Source organism: Girardinichthys multiradiatus, chromosome 9, assembly GCF_021462225.1.
Source record: "Girardinichthys multiradiatus isolate DD_20200921_A chromosome 9, DD_fGirMul_XY1, whole genome shotgun sequence".
NCBI lineage: Eukaryota > Metazoa > Chordata > Actinopteri > Cyprinodontiformes > Goodeidae > Girardinichthys > Girardinichthys multiradiatus.
The window spans coordinates 45,583,690-45,598,893 of NC_061802.1; the positions used below are offsets into that span (position 1 = coordinate 45,583,690).

General features: G+C 39.6%; 1 protein-coding gene across 1 annotated transcript in view; it reads right to left on the reverse strand.

Moving 5' to 3' along the window:
* nlgn1 (neuroligin 1) overlaps positions 1-15,204 on the reverse strand; it is a 411,986-nt gene that overhangs the window by 17,005 nt on the left and 379,777 nt on the right. The window contains exons 5-7 of the mRNA XM_047375411.1: positions 9,434-9,646; positions 539-805; positions 95-456 (exon numbers count right to left, since the gene is read on the reverse strand). Of these exons, the coding sequence (XP_047231367.1) occupies positions 95-456; positions 539-805; positions 9,434-9,646 (842 nt within the window). The remainder of the gene's footprint in view (positions 1-94; positions 457-538; positions 806-9,433; positions 9,647-15,204) is intronic.

Sequence of the window (15,204 nt, forward strand, 5' to 3'; positions counted from 1 at the left end):
AACGTATCAATCAATCCTTTTCTAGATTTTTTAATTCTACATAATTCACGATGCAGTCCCCTTAATGAAGGTATAACATTATAGTGAGACGCACCTGCTCTGTCTGACAGTGGTGGTAGAAAGCATAAAAGTACGTAGGCGATCCAAAGCTGGAGTGTAGATCAGCTGTTGCTACAGCTGGTGCCACCCACTGATGATCAGTAAAAAGTGCCAGTAACGTCTTCCGTCGGGTCTCCGGGTTGTGTCTGTCAGCCCAGTCAGTGTACATAAACTTGATGGTCTCTCGCAGGATGTCTTTACCCTCTGGGTAACCATAGAGGTCATCAACAAAGCTGGACACTGCATAGTCAAAGTCATTGGCCTGGACACCATTGTCATTGTCAACGATGAGCTCCACAAACTTCAGGCCCTCCCCCTGGTTGACGCCCAGCATGATGTCATAGTTGAGAAATTCACCTGTAAAGGATAAGTGTAGACAGCTGTTACATTGCAAATCCAGAGCAAAATAATTTTTCAGCAGTGTAAACCAAATCGATACCTTGCTCCATCAGTATCTGCGGGTCGTCGGGTATGACGTCTCCATCGATGACGGGGCCAAACGCAATGTGGTAGCGGGCTGGCTGGATATCTTGATCTACAAGCTCCTTGTAATGTTTTCTCTGAAGGCACACCACGAGCTCCACTGTGTCCTCCAGGTTACAGCCCACCTTACGGGCCAGCATCCGCGCATACTTGGCTGGCTGGAAACTGACAGCCCAGCTGGATAGAGCTGTCCCACTCTGGGCAATGGCCCTCTGGAACAGACCTGAGGACAAAAACACAGAGTAAATTACTTAACCTAATTTTTTTTTAAATAAAGAAAGTCAAAGGCTTGTCATTAGCTCTGTGTAGACAGACTCATGAAGTGTTTTTTTCTCAACATTCAACATCGTCTTCTAAACGTATGGTGTCAGGATCTGTGCTTGTCTGTTTGTTTGGTGCTATTACTGTGCTTAGCCCCTAAATGGCATGGAACCTGGAGGAGAGGTGACAGGTGTTCATCATTCCCCTGATTACCTTCTGAGGAATATATTAGGAGGAGCCTGCCAGCAACTCACTGCCAGAGTGTTGTCCCTTAGTGGTACAGCTCAAGCCACATTACCTTGTCTTGTTCTTTGCCTTGACTCTTAATAATTTGTATTTGTTACCTTGCAGGATTACCAGAACCTGACCTTCTCTTTTTGTGTGGATTTACCACTTCTGGAAAGAAGCTATCAAGCTCCCTGAACAAAGACTCAAACCTCTTGGTCCTCACTGGTTGGTAGCCTCCTGTATTCTTAGCTCCTTATATACCATTCAAGAGCCCTGTCCACCCTCCTCCTTCCATCGCGCCTACTTCTGAAGACCCTGGACCTGCTTATCATTCTGGCACACTATTATTCCACCATCATCTGTCTCACGGGTAAACAACTATTTGGTCTCTCCGCTTCTCACCCTCTGGCGGATCTTTCCATCAAACCAGTAAGACTAAATAATTATTCTTTAGTTTTTGACCCTGAGTATTCCCTGCTTACATCCTGTTTATTTTACAGTTGGTGTCCCGGTTCCAGTTTCCCTGCCCATGCCACTGCACTGTAAATAAACACTTTACCGTAAAACTTTGTCTCCTGAATTGCTTTCTGCATGTGGGTCAAACCCATTAAAAACGATTATGACAGATGGGGGTCCTTTTGTTTTTCCCAACAGTGCTATGGCTTTTGAATGCTTTACCAGATGGTGGAATACTAACTGTATCTTGACAGATAAAAAGTCTTACACAAAATAAACACAAAAGCTGTCTCTATCTTTGTGAAAATGTATTAAACCAATTGTCCCTCTTACAAACAACTATTCTGGTCAACAACTTCCACCTAACTATGCATGCACTATTCTTTAAAAAAAAAAAGGATAGATGGAGATCAAACCAGCAGTTTATGGACAAATGAGAATAACACAAAATTTGATTAACTTGGAAAGATGAACAAAACCGGTGAAGCCTTTCTCTGTGGGTACGTATCGACAGCTGGTAGAATGGTAAGGCCATGCCCCAGATGCAGAGCATCCAGCAAACAAAGGGTTGTAAAACTCTGAAGCGGGAGCTCGGTGAGAAATCCCAAGGGTAATAGAATGAACAACCAAGTGACCAGGCCACAAGGTTCAGACTGATATCTGATTTGATTGAAAAACTTCCAAAGTTCAGCTTTAACTCCTGGCTGATTGGCACTCCACAGGACGGACACACCAAAACTTCAGTGCGATTCCAAAGTATTCAGACAGCAAATTAAAACAGTTCAGCATAAACACTTCAACCAATACTTGATGCAACAAGGTAATACCTTGAATTAACTCATGGCGATCTTAATTCACCTTAACTATGCCTCACCCAGACCAGACCTCTAAATACACCTATTCGATTTAATATAAAAAGAACAAAATTACTTTGACCTCGATTTCTTCTCTTAACCAGCTTGAGGATGGGTCGTGGGTTTGAAGAAAACATAAAACGGGGGAACCAGAGTGTCATGATCAGCTCAAAACGGTAAACTTCTCATCCATCCAAAACTTGGAAATATGAGGAACCTCGTCTCCTTGGAAAAAAAACCTCTATGGGTTTCACCTGCGCCTGTGATGTTTTCTGACGGTCTTCGATCAAATAAATTCAATTTCAATTCAGTTTATTTATATAGCACCAATTCACAAGACATGTCGTCTGAAGGCACTTCACAAAAGTCAGGTACATACATTCCAATTAATCCTAACCATTGAACAGTGCAGTCAGATTCAGTTATTTATTCAAATTGGATAAAAAGTTTTTCTGTCTAAGGAAACCCAGCAGATTGCAACCAGTCAGTGACTTGCAGCATTCACTCCTCCCGGATGAGCATGTAGAGACAGTGGACAATCACTGGCATTGACTTTGCAGCAATCGCTCATGCTGAACATACATATAGCGACAGTGGACAGGAAAAACTCCCTTTTAACAGGAAGAAACCTCCAGCAGAACCAGGCTCAGTGTGAGCAGCCATCTGCCACGACCAACTAGGGGTTTGAGAGAACAGAGCAGAGACACAAAAAGAACAAAGAAGCACTGATCCAGGTGTACTTTCTATGGAAAGGAAAAGTAAATGTTAATGGATGTAGCTCCTTTAGTCGTTTCACCTAGAAAGAATGAAGAGATAAACTCTGAGCCAGTTTTCAAGGTTAGAGTCTGAAAGAGAGCACATACAGTTAGTTACAGTTAAGCTCAGTCAATCGCCATGTCTAGGAGAGAGAAAGGGTTAAACACTAAAAGACAGGGCCATGTGGATCATTGGTAGAGGGTGAACATTAAGTTGTTGCCAGCAGAAGCTTGGACAATTCCCCTCTCCAGAAAGGTGTCACAGGTAGTCATAGAATCAGGCCAGGTGTAGCTTCTAGGAAGAGAAAAGAGAGAACAAAGTTAAAAGCTGAAATAACAGCAAATAATGCAAAATGGGAGAGTAGTATGAGAATGTAGTGAAGAGGGTGAAAGTGGTCATTATGTCCTCCGGCAGCCTAAGCCTATAGCAGCATAACTACACAGATAGTTTCAGTTCAGATTATTTAGTTAAACGGCGCTTATTTACAACAATGTCGTCTCAAGGCACCCCACAAAGGGTCCCACTAATGGTCATTGTTATACTAAAAACCACAAGGATTGGGATACCTCCCTCTGTCAGACTAATAATAACCATTGGAAAAGAGAAGGGGTCATACAGGTAGCAGAAATGGAAGAGGTGTTTGCACCTCAACCATAACTGAGCCGGTTTAGGCTAAACCTGACTCCCCCTTACTCCAACCAACAGGGAGGGAGGAAGGCTCTCTCCCTGATAACCTAATCCACTCTAACTATAAGCTTTAGCAAAAAGGAAAGTTTTAAGCCTAGCCTTAAAAGTAGACAGGGTGTCTGCCTCACCGACTAAAATTGGGAGCTGGTTCCACAGGAAAAGAGCCTGATAACTAAAGGATCTGCCTCCCATTCTACTTCTAGAGACTCTAGGAACCACCAGTAAACCTGCAGTCTGAGAACGAAGTGCTCTGTTAGGAATGTATGGAACAATCAGATCTCTGATGTATGATGGAGCTAAATCAAATGAGGGGCAGCTAAAGTAGGGGAAATATGATCTCTCTTTTTAATTTTCATCAGAACTCTTGCTGCAGCATTTTGATTCAGCTGAAGGCTTTTGACTGGATTTTGTGGACATCCTGATAGTAACGAATTACAATAGTCCAGCCTTGAAGTAACAAATGCATGGACTAGTTTTTCAGCATCACTCCTGGACAGGATATTTCTAATTTTGGCAATGTTACGGAGATGAAAGAAGGAAATTCTAGAAACCTGTTTAATATGGGATTTAAATGACATGTCCTGGTCAAAAATAACACCAAGGTTTTTCACTTTATTATCGGAGGTCAATTTAATGCCATCCAGGTTAAGTGATTGACTAAGCAGTTTCTTTTTTAAAAACTCCGGTCCAAAGACGACAACTTCTGTCTTGTCTGAATTTAGAAGCAGAAAATTTAAAGTCATCCAAGTTTTTATGTCTTCAAGACATGCTTATAGTCTATCTAACTGGTTGGGCTCATCCGGATTCATGGATAAGTAAAGCTGAGTGTCATCAACGTAACAGTGAACATTTATTCTATGCTGCCTGATAATTTTACCTATTGGAAGCATATATATAGTAAAGAGAATTGGCCCAAGTACTGAACCTTGTGGTACTCCATAATTAACCCTGGAGTTTAAAGATGATTTATCATTTACATGAACAAACTGGAATCTGTCAGATTTAAACCACCCTAGCGCTGTTCCCCTGATCCCTACAGCATATTCCAGCTTTTCTAAGAGAATATTGTGATTGACTGTATGAAATGCAGCACTGAGATCTAACAGGACAAGTACAGACATAAGTCCATTATCTGAGGCCCGGAGAATATAATTAGTGACTTTCACCAGAGCTGTTTCAGTGCTGTGATGAGCTCGAAAGCCTGACTGAATCTCTTCAAACAGGTCATTGCTGTGTAAATGCTCACACATTTGAATAGCAACTATTTTCTCAAGAATTTTAGATAAGAATGGAAGATTGGATATAGGTCTGTAATATATTAAGTCATCTCGATGAAGTAAAGGTTTCTTAAGCAAATGTTTAATTACAGCTACCTTAAAAGCCTGTGGTACATATCCATTTACTAAGGATAGATTAATCATATCTAAAATGGGGCTGGTAATCAGAGGGAACACTTCCTTAAATAATAATAATGGGATTGGGTCTAACATACAAGCTGAAGGTTTAGATGAAGGTAATATTTCTGATAATTCAGGAAGCTCCACAGGATCAAAGCAGTCCAAACACAGATCAGGTTCTACCGTTACTTCCAATGTTGTCTCACTTGCTGAGGATGAAGTAATCATCTTCGGGAGTATGTCAAAGATTTTCTTTTTAATAGAATCAATTTTATTTTGGAAGAATCCCATAAAGTCATGACTGCTGAGAGCTAAGGGAATGGATGGCTCAACAGAGCTATGACTGTGTAAGTTTAGCAACTGTACTAAAGAGAAACCTAGGATAATTCTTGTTCTCTTCTATTAATGATGAGAAATAAGCTGTTCTAGCTTGGTGAAGTGTCTTTTTATACAACAGTAGCTTATTTTTCTAGATTAAGTAGGAATCCTCTAGGTGAGTAGAGTGCCATTTTCTCTCCAATTTTCTAACATTGTGCTTTAAAGTACACAGCTCTGAACTAGACCAGGGAGCTAGCCTCCTATGAATAGTTACCTTCTTTTTCAAGGGGGCTGCCTTGTCTAATGCTCCTCACAATGATGAAGTAACACTATGAACAAGATAATCAATTTGTGAAGGGGAAGAAACAAAATGATTGCCCTCCACTGTGTTTTTCTGTGATAATGAGGAAATCAAAACTGGAACAGATTCTTTAAAGGTTGTTACAGCATTGTCTGATAATGATCTACTTTAATGAAATTTTCTTTCAGGTGTGGAGTACTCAGTTAAATTAAACTCAAAGGTGATTAAAAAATGGTCAGATAAGACAGGGTTATGAGAAAATATTGTTATGTCTTTACACTCAATGCTATATGTCTGCACAAGGTCCTGAGAATAAATACAAAGGTGGGTAGGTTTGTTAAAGTTTTGAGCAAAGCCAATTGAGTCTAAGATAGCATTAAAGGCTATATTTAAGCTGTCACTTTCAGTGTCAACATGAATGTTAAAATCCCCCACTATAATAACCTTATCTGTATTTAACACTAAATCAAATAAAAGGTCTGAAAACTGATCTAAAAATTGAGAATAAGGGCCTGGTGGATGGTCCAAAACAACACACAGAAGTGGTTTTAGTGCTTTGCAATTTGGATGAGGAAAACTAAGGATTAAATATTCAAAAGAGTTGTAGCTATTGATTGGTCAATAAATTGGACTGAAAGATGGTTGCAACTCCTCCTCCTCGCCCAGTATTTCGTGGAATGTGAAAATTTAAATAATTAGTAGGAGTTGACTCATTTATAGTAACATAATCCTCTTGCTGCAACCAGGTTTCTGTGAGACAAAATAAATCACTCTGATTGTCACAAATCAGGTCACAAACTAGCAAAGTCTTTGAAGAGAGAGATCTTATGTTCAGTAAGCTGCGTTTAATTGTTTTATTTTCTTTTTAGTCTGAGATGTTTTTATTTTTATTAGATTTTCCCGTTTTAGATTACTTTTTAATCTATTCAATTTTGGCTGTGGGCGAGACACTGTCTTAATAGGGTAATGGGTGGGTAGCAGTACAGAAGCTGCAGAGAGGAGTGTTAAACTACGACCCTGCTTCCTGGTCTGAACCCTGGATTGTCAGAGTTTTGGAGAACTAATAAATTCGGCCAGATTCCTAGAAAGAAGAGCTGCTCCATCCAAAGTGGGATCAGACTAGGTTTTTCCCAAAATGTTCGCCAATTATTATCAATGTAGCCCACATCATTTTCTGGACACCACCTAGACAACCAGCGGTTGAATGACAGCATGCGGCTAAACATGTCGTCACTGGTCCGATCGGGGAGGGGACCAGGGAAAATTACAGAGTCTGACATTGTTTTGGGAAACTTACACACCGAAGTAACACTAACTTTAGTGACCTCCGATTAACGTAACCGGGTGTCATTACCGCCAGCGTAAATAAAAATCTTACTGTATTTACGCTTATCCTTAGCCAGCAGTTTCAGGTAGGATTTGATGTCGCCCATTCAGGCCCTGGCAGACATTTAACTATGGTCGCTGGTGTCTGTAGTGCCATGTTTCTGACTTTGGAGCTGCCAATTACCAGAGTTGGCTTCTCAGCAGGTGTTTCGCTGAGCGTCGAAAATCTGTTAGAAACGCAGACGGGTTGGTGGTGACCTGTGGGCTGGGATCTAGGACTATGCTTTCTACGTACCATCACCCAGCCAGCCTGATACCCAGGCTGCGTGGGCTCTGCTGAAGGACTGCTACGGGGTGCTACCCTCGGTTGCTCCGCGCTGGCTAAGGGGCTTCGGCTATCTGCTAGTTTTTCAACAGCGTGGAGCCGGGCCTCCAATTCCGACACCCTCGCCTCCAAAGCTACAAAAATGCTACATTTATTACACGTACCATTATCACTAAAGGAGGCAGAGGAGTAACTGAACATCTGACAGAGAGAGCAGGAGAGAGGAGAAGACTCAGAGAGAGAAAAAGCAGAACGGGCTGAGCTAAAGCTAACGCTAAGCTAGCGACCCCTTACCACTACTAGAAAAAAACGTGTAAAACACGGAGAGCCCCAAACGTGAAATGCAGCAACAGAAAGTATGTGTTTTAACATGCTTATGTATTAGAACAAGTAAAATATATCACAGTAGAGAGAAATCCGATCAAACGAGAGAGCCTTCACACACCAAACAATCCACTGAGTGCAACAGCAAAAACAGGAAGTGACGAATACGCCTTACCACGCCTGTCCAGGATATGGATCTTCTGATCTTGTATCAGACAGATTTCCAGCTTTGAAGCTCTTCTGGAGGAAAAGTAAACCTGCCCGCGAGCTTCTATTTCTCCAGAGATGTGCCTCCAAACGTGGTCTCATGAGCAACTCCCGTTGCTGCATGTCCGTTGCTGCGACGCATGCTGAGCTGCGCAATAGACTCGTTTACCTGACTGAGTGCAAGTGCAACCCCAACACAACTAACATGTCTATCTTGGAAATGCAGAGGTCCCTCTCCCTAGTGACTTATGTTTGTTATAGAGGAACCCAACGCATTCCTAAGCCAGAAGGGTCATACAGTGCCTCCAGGAAGATCCAGATTCAGATTGGCCCAGGGTACCCCCTCAGCTGGGCATGCCCATAAAACTTCCAAAATGAGGTATACAGGAAGCCTCGTAAACAGATGCTAATTTTGAGTGTGGAGACCTAACGTCTCAAGTCCATTTTCTCATGAGGAGATTGGTGAAGGTAAGGTAACAAGTAAATCAAGAGCTTGGACTTTCAGGCAAAAGCATTGCCCTCAGCAGAAGACCCCCTCTTGTATACTTTGATTCATTTCAGCAAACATCCGTAGTAAAAATACCATGGTCTTTAAACAATCAAACTGCCTTTTAACAAAATTATCTAAGACTGTTGGTGAAAGACATCTGGGCTAATTCAGATTTAATAGTTTCCAAGTTTTCTTTTTTATTTTACTTATTGAAATAAGTTTTTCTTTTAGAATGTGACTGAAGTCCAGGTTCAAGATGAAAAACTTTAGATTTTATTCTAGGTTCCTTCGTAACAACCTTAATGAGTCAACGAGTAATTTTAAGAAACCAGCCTGGGAAGGTTTATCACAGATTTGTGTTTTCTCTATTTGTGAATAATGTCTCACTGTGATTTTCTGGAATCCCAAAGGGTCTACCAGTCTGGAAAGGGTTAAAAAACCTGTCATATTAATGGCTTTGTTTCTCATCTTTTATAAATTTTTGTTAAATTGGGGTATGATGTGTTGCTTTATTAGATATTTTAACCTACTTCAGTTTTTTCAGATGTGGTGAGTTAATTAATTGGTTATACAGGAAAGTAAACAGAACTGATTGTGGCGTGGTTAGTGAAATCAAAAAAGAAACAAAGACAGTATTCACAGTTTACTCATTATTTATGTAGGGGGCAATTACCTTTTCACACTGGTCCAGGTAGAGTTGGATAGCTTTGTTTTCCCATAAAGGCTTAAATTATCATTTGAATAGTGCTTTGTTTTGAATCAGGCCATTATCGCCTTATATTGCAAAGAAATAATTGTCAAAAACCTCAGTCTATAGATGTCTATTGCCAGTAAACCTACCCTGAGTTTGAATGTGAGAAAATACAAAAAACTCGAAGTCTATGAATAGTGCTGTGAGTACACCTTTTAGGGGAGGTTTACCTTTGGTGGAATTGCTCCAGCGGTTCCCCTCTGAATAGTGAGACAGAGTGAGGAGATTCACACATGATGCTCCAGCACCCGAACCAAACACAGTGATGCGTAACGGGTCACCACCAAAGGCTGCTATATTCTCACTGGTCCAACGTAGAGCCTGGATCTGATCCAGCAAACCATAGTTTCCTTTGGCTGCTTGGTCACCAGTACTCAGAAATCCTGCATAAGAGAAGAAAGAGAAGAGGGATGTTATTACGCTTGTGTCGTTAGAAGAGAGTTCAGTCATATTGCACTGAAAAAAAAAAGGTTTTTGTAAAAAAAATTAAAATACAAAAAAACATTCAAACATATCAGACAACAATCATAGCAGACAAAGTCAGAGAGAGATGAACATTAATTAAATCATCTCGACTGCCTATACATTTGAGCAGGTCTCCTTTCTTGTATTCAAAAACTCAATAGTGGGGGCAGACCATATTGGGATGAGAACTCCGCTGAGTTTGAGCCTAAAGCATTTGACCCTCTGAAGCATCTGATCAGATGACTGAAAGGACTCGAGAGAGTAGTTGGGGTTAAAAGCATGGTGACTTAAGGAGCAATTAAACCATGAAATAATTTTTCACAAACAGCTGGATCTTCAAAATAATTCTTAACCTGACAGACAACCAATGAAGAAAAGCTTAAGCTGTTGTAATATAACCTTATCTCCGGATGGCTAAAAGTGTAAAAACAGCTGTGGTAATTTTGTGGGAGGAAATAAGGTTATGGATAACAATCTCAAGATAGGTTACAGAAAGGAAAAGTTTGATTTTAATGTAGAGGAGGTTGAAATAGCTACTTGTATCATTACCATGCACTGTAAAATGTAATGCAAAACGGTTTGTTGAGCTTTTTTTGTACTTTTTCCTGCCCTTAGAGGGCAGTGTACACTATCTGCCACATGCCTAACAAAAAGCAAGAATTGCAAGAAGCTGGTAAATCTAGCACAGCCACCACAAGGTATTAGAGTTGGTATTAAAAATAGATTGTTAGCATTTATTTTAGTATTTGTACGCCCTAAATGCTAGGCATTGCATGATATAACCAGCCAGCTTCATGCAAACCCACAATGTGCCCCCACAAGAGTTGGTTCCACAAATGCATGTTTTCCTCTGTGTCTGGTGATCTTCTCTGGTTGAACTAACTGCTGAATGTTTCTTGATGTTGTAGCAAATTACATATTTTACATACCATCACAGGTCTGCATGTGAGCCAAATTATGTCCAAATCTGACCATCCTTTTCGAATGCAAATGATTACTTGGATGGGATTTGAGACTTTTGCTGCCAGATGCTATTACATTTTAAATCAAGCGTGTGTTGTAAGAGCTCATATAAACAGTCAATGAATGTAAAAGCCACTTCACACAATAATTGCTTCCTCTAGCCATGTCACCATGGACACTATAATAATCCCCTCTGTTCTATCTCAGTTCAATTTAAACCCTGAGGTAATCCTGGTCTTGGAGGCTGTTTAAAGATCCTTTGCCACCTAGGTATGAATGTACTGACCTGGACCCTCCAGTATTTCCACAGGGAAGCTCTGGTCTTTTAGTGCAATTTCATGTCAAACACACAGCAGCTCCTCCTAATTCTTATTTTTATTTTGTTAAAAGCTCCATTTACTACTGTGCCCATCTAGGGAGCCCCTCATAGCCCACCCATGAACTAATCCCCCTAATTCACATTCTGTTTTCAGTTCCTGTGTTCTTACTCTCACCACTTTACCACTACAGCTAAATACTTTTAAAAAGCTACTGTAAATCAAGTTTCTTTATCATCACTTTTTGATTAAGAAACATTACATGTCTTTATGCTGGTATTTCTCAAACATGAACAAATATGGAAATAACAGAGAGGCAGTCATTTTTTGTTTTTTATATCTTCGTAACAGCAGCAGTATACTTCAGTCAAGGACACTATTGTCAGTTCCCCAAGTACCACTCCATCCCTTTTAAAATAAATACCTATTCCAGACACTACATAATTCCATTTGCTACTGCTTTCTTGTTGCTGTTGTTGCAGTTTATTGTAATAGTACAGCCAACAGAGCTCAAAGCCTTTGATAAATGTCTGACTCTAAAAGCCTTTGAGGAAAGGGCGAGTAGATGCTCCTGACTGCTGTAAGGCTTTTAATGTGAAATAGTGTAGGGCACTTAACAGAAAGCAAATAAGCAAAGTTAAAGCTGAATTGGTGTTTAAACTCAGATGTGATTATACCATCATGTTGAGTTGACTCCACTGGAAATTTGATCAGAAATTACACATGGAAGATAAATGTGAGTTAGATTTTAACAATGAAGTGTGATTTCCATCCATTTCAGATAATTAAATCCAATGTTAATCATTGTCATTAACTCTGTGTAGACAGACTATGTATCTTTCTCATAAAAACACTGCTAGTGCTTCTGTGTTTTCTTGGTCTACTCTTTGTTTTCTCAACCATCAGTCGTGTCAGATGGCCACTCACACTCAGTCTGATGCTGTTGCAAATATTTCTGTTAAAAGAAGCAATTTGATTCAACTATTTCCACAGGCTTGCTCAGGAGGAGGAATTGCTGCAACCTTAATGACCAAATTGTCAGTAACTCCTCAGACAAATATATTTTTATCAATTGACATTGCATTTTACATCACATCACATAATTTAACTTGTTTCTGGTTTATATCCTCTTCAGTCATGTAATTTGACATTTCTGTAATGTTTGATAGATTATCCAGCAACAAAGGACACCGCTAAACAAAGCATGCGTTTGGGAGAATGACCTATGGTGAGATATGTTTGCACCAGCTGGTGAAAATCAACATTGTTTGAAAAAGTATGCAGTTCCATAGAAATCAGCAGTGCTCTTTATTGACTGCTGGTTTGTAAATGTTGGCACTGACATTCTGAACTAACATGATGGGCATTACAGCCTTTCACTGATAAAATTGTGTCGGTACTGTTACTATAAAAATATCCCAATATTAGCTTTGATCTGGAAAAAGAAATGACTGAAATGTTCAACTCCGTCAACAGGACAAATCAAACAAAATGTTTAACCACAGAGAGCCTCTGCTTCTGATTGTTGTTAATGTTGGGTCAATTAAAGCCAGGGTCGCATCCTCATACATAATTTCATCTCATGGATGCAGGGTTCATTTAAATATTTAATAAAACTGCAAATCTGTAATATCTGAATATATTGCTTTCATTTTCTTTGAAATTTCACGAGTCTTTTTTTTTTTTACCAACATGACACAATGATTTAAATTAATATGTTTATTATGAAAAGTAATTAAGTAGAAAACAGTATGCAAATAATACTGAAATACACGCAAGGCAGTTTATAACTGCTACTGCACATTTTTCAGCAGCTAAAGATGGGGTTTTACAACCATCACAAAAAATGCACTTCTTTTGTTTTCAGTAAATTACAGTATCCAGCCAAAGCCCCAGTTCAGCACTATTACTGCTTTTTTAATAAATCCTAATTTACAGTCGGACATAAGTTATGACAATGCTGGTCTAGGAATACGTCGTTTCACATGCATAGACAGGTAGCATCCTACTCACAATGATCTCATGGAAGTTTCTATTTGCAACATCCTACTTGGAGTACATTTTGTGCATAATGTATACACATTTAAAGCCTATTAAACTGAACAAATAACAAACTAAGTGCAACAAAAAAATGCCTGAATTCATTTTCCTCAGTGTTACAGTTTGCTTGGTGCTTTATGTGTAAATTTCTTCTTGCACCTGTGCTGGTGCTGGTTCCCTATGTTTGTCAGATCTGTCTATGTAAGGTTCACCTAAAAAGAGACGCCCTCTGTGATCTGTGGGGCTGAGAGCCAGTAGCTTGACCTCTAAGCTTCCTGAAATGACAATATGGAGGTGAACCCCGATCCAAGAATCTAGCTTTTATCCCTCCGATCTCTGTTAACGCTGAGGGAAATCGCTGGATGAAGAGTAAGATGGACATTTTTTTACCCTTCTCCCTGCACACATTTATAGTTCTCAGTCATAGTCGGTGGACAATAATACGCTCTCTATTTTCTTTTTCTCCCAATCCATCCTTTTGACTCTGGAAGCCAAGAAAGGCCGAATGAAAAGAGCTGCAGAGGAAAATATGGGAGAATGAACACTATCACTGAAGCATGCACTCTGGCAGTAGATGTGGTTTATTATAGTTGCAGCAAACAAAAGAAAATGTCCATTTCAAAGACCAACAGGAAAAGCAACGAGAGTGGAGAAAAAAAGAGAATGTTTTAGTTTAGAATGACTGCTAGCAAAACAACATTTAACAACAACAGAAATGTTAAAGAAGGAAGAAGCCAGAGAGGAAGAAAGTGAAGAAAGAAATGTATTGAAAAACATTCAGCCGAACAGTTTCTTTTTTTTTATTTGTTGCCGTTAAATTTTGCATGCTTGGATATGTAACATACCTTATTTTTATACATCATCTGGGCAGCAAGCACTTACAAAACTAAACTAATAAAAACAGTTCATTGAACGATAACATTGTAGGAGCCTCCACCACATTTAAATTGTCTATTTGGCATTATTTCTGAGAACACAATGACTGATTAACAGCTAGATGCTAATCATGCATCTAGCTGATTAGTAAACCCATCCTTGTAGCTTCCTGTTGGTGCTAAACTTAAGAAATATTTCATTGTTTTTAATTAATCTGAGTAGAATTTAATAATCTCTGTAGCTAGACCGCTCAATACAAAGAGGATATTTTTATGCTGCACATAGATTCTTCACAACTGAGGCTGGGCCTTTTAGGACCTCTATAGAACCAAAAAAAAAGCAAAACAACGAATGGCTAAACCTGGACACTGATTGCTTATTTCTCAGAACACAATGTGTGATTGATAAGACCTTTATTTGTGAAAATAAAGGTCTTATCAAAATTAGGTGTATTTCTAATTTTCCAAAGTATACTGATAGAATATTATCTTGTCTTGTTCTCTTAAACCCAATATTGTTCATCACCTTGTTGTGTCAACCAACCCTCTATCTGTAGGTGAAAAGTAGCAGATTAGCTAGACATTGCACCTGGTGCATTGCATGCATCTATATTTGCTTAAAAGGCTAATATTTATTTATGTATTGATCCTGACTAAATATATCATTAAAATGTTTATGAGTCAAGGTAAAAAAAGAAGTACTTTGAAAAAGTATACATGTGATAAAATAACAACAGAGGAGCTGGCTCGGCCTTTTGCCTGTTCTGCAAAACGAAACAGTTTATGGCCAATTTGACATTAGGAATAAATAAAAAAAATACTGACATGTCCGTTAAAAATGACTGGTTATACAATATGTGAAAGTATGCACCAAAGTTTCCCCTTACCTAAATTACACACCTCCCACTATACCTTAACCCGGTGTCTTTGGATGTATAACAAAAGGTGCAACAGCTGCTCCAAATATTTACCGACCCTCAGCAATGCTCCATTTATATCTGGTGCATGCACACAACACTGCAGACAACGGCACGCTGAGGGCAACCGGCTGGGGAAAATGCTGATGAAGCACAACACATTTCTCACTGAGTATAATGAATATGGAGCAACAGGAAGTTCATTCATTCACCTTTTATTTAGACAACACGAGGGACAAATGGAGCAAGCTCTCTTTTTCAGGTGTGCCTTGTTTGCATGGTGACTGCTTAGGGTGTGTCAGTGGAAGAATGGCTGGCAGCGCATGGTGAGTGGTGCAAGCACGGTGATTGATAAACATGTAAC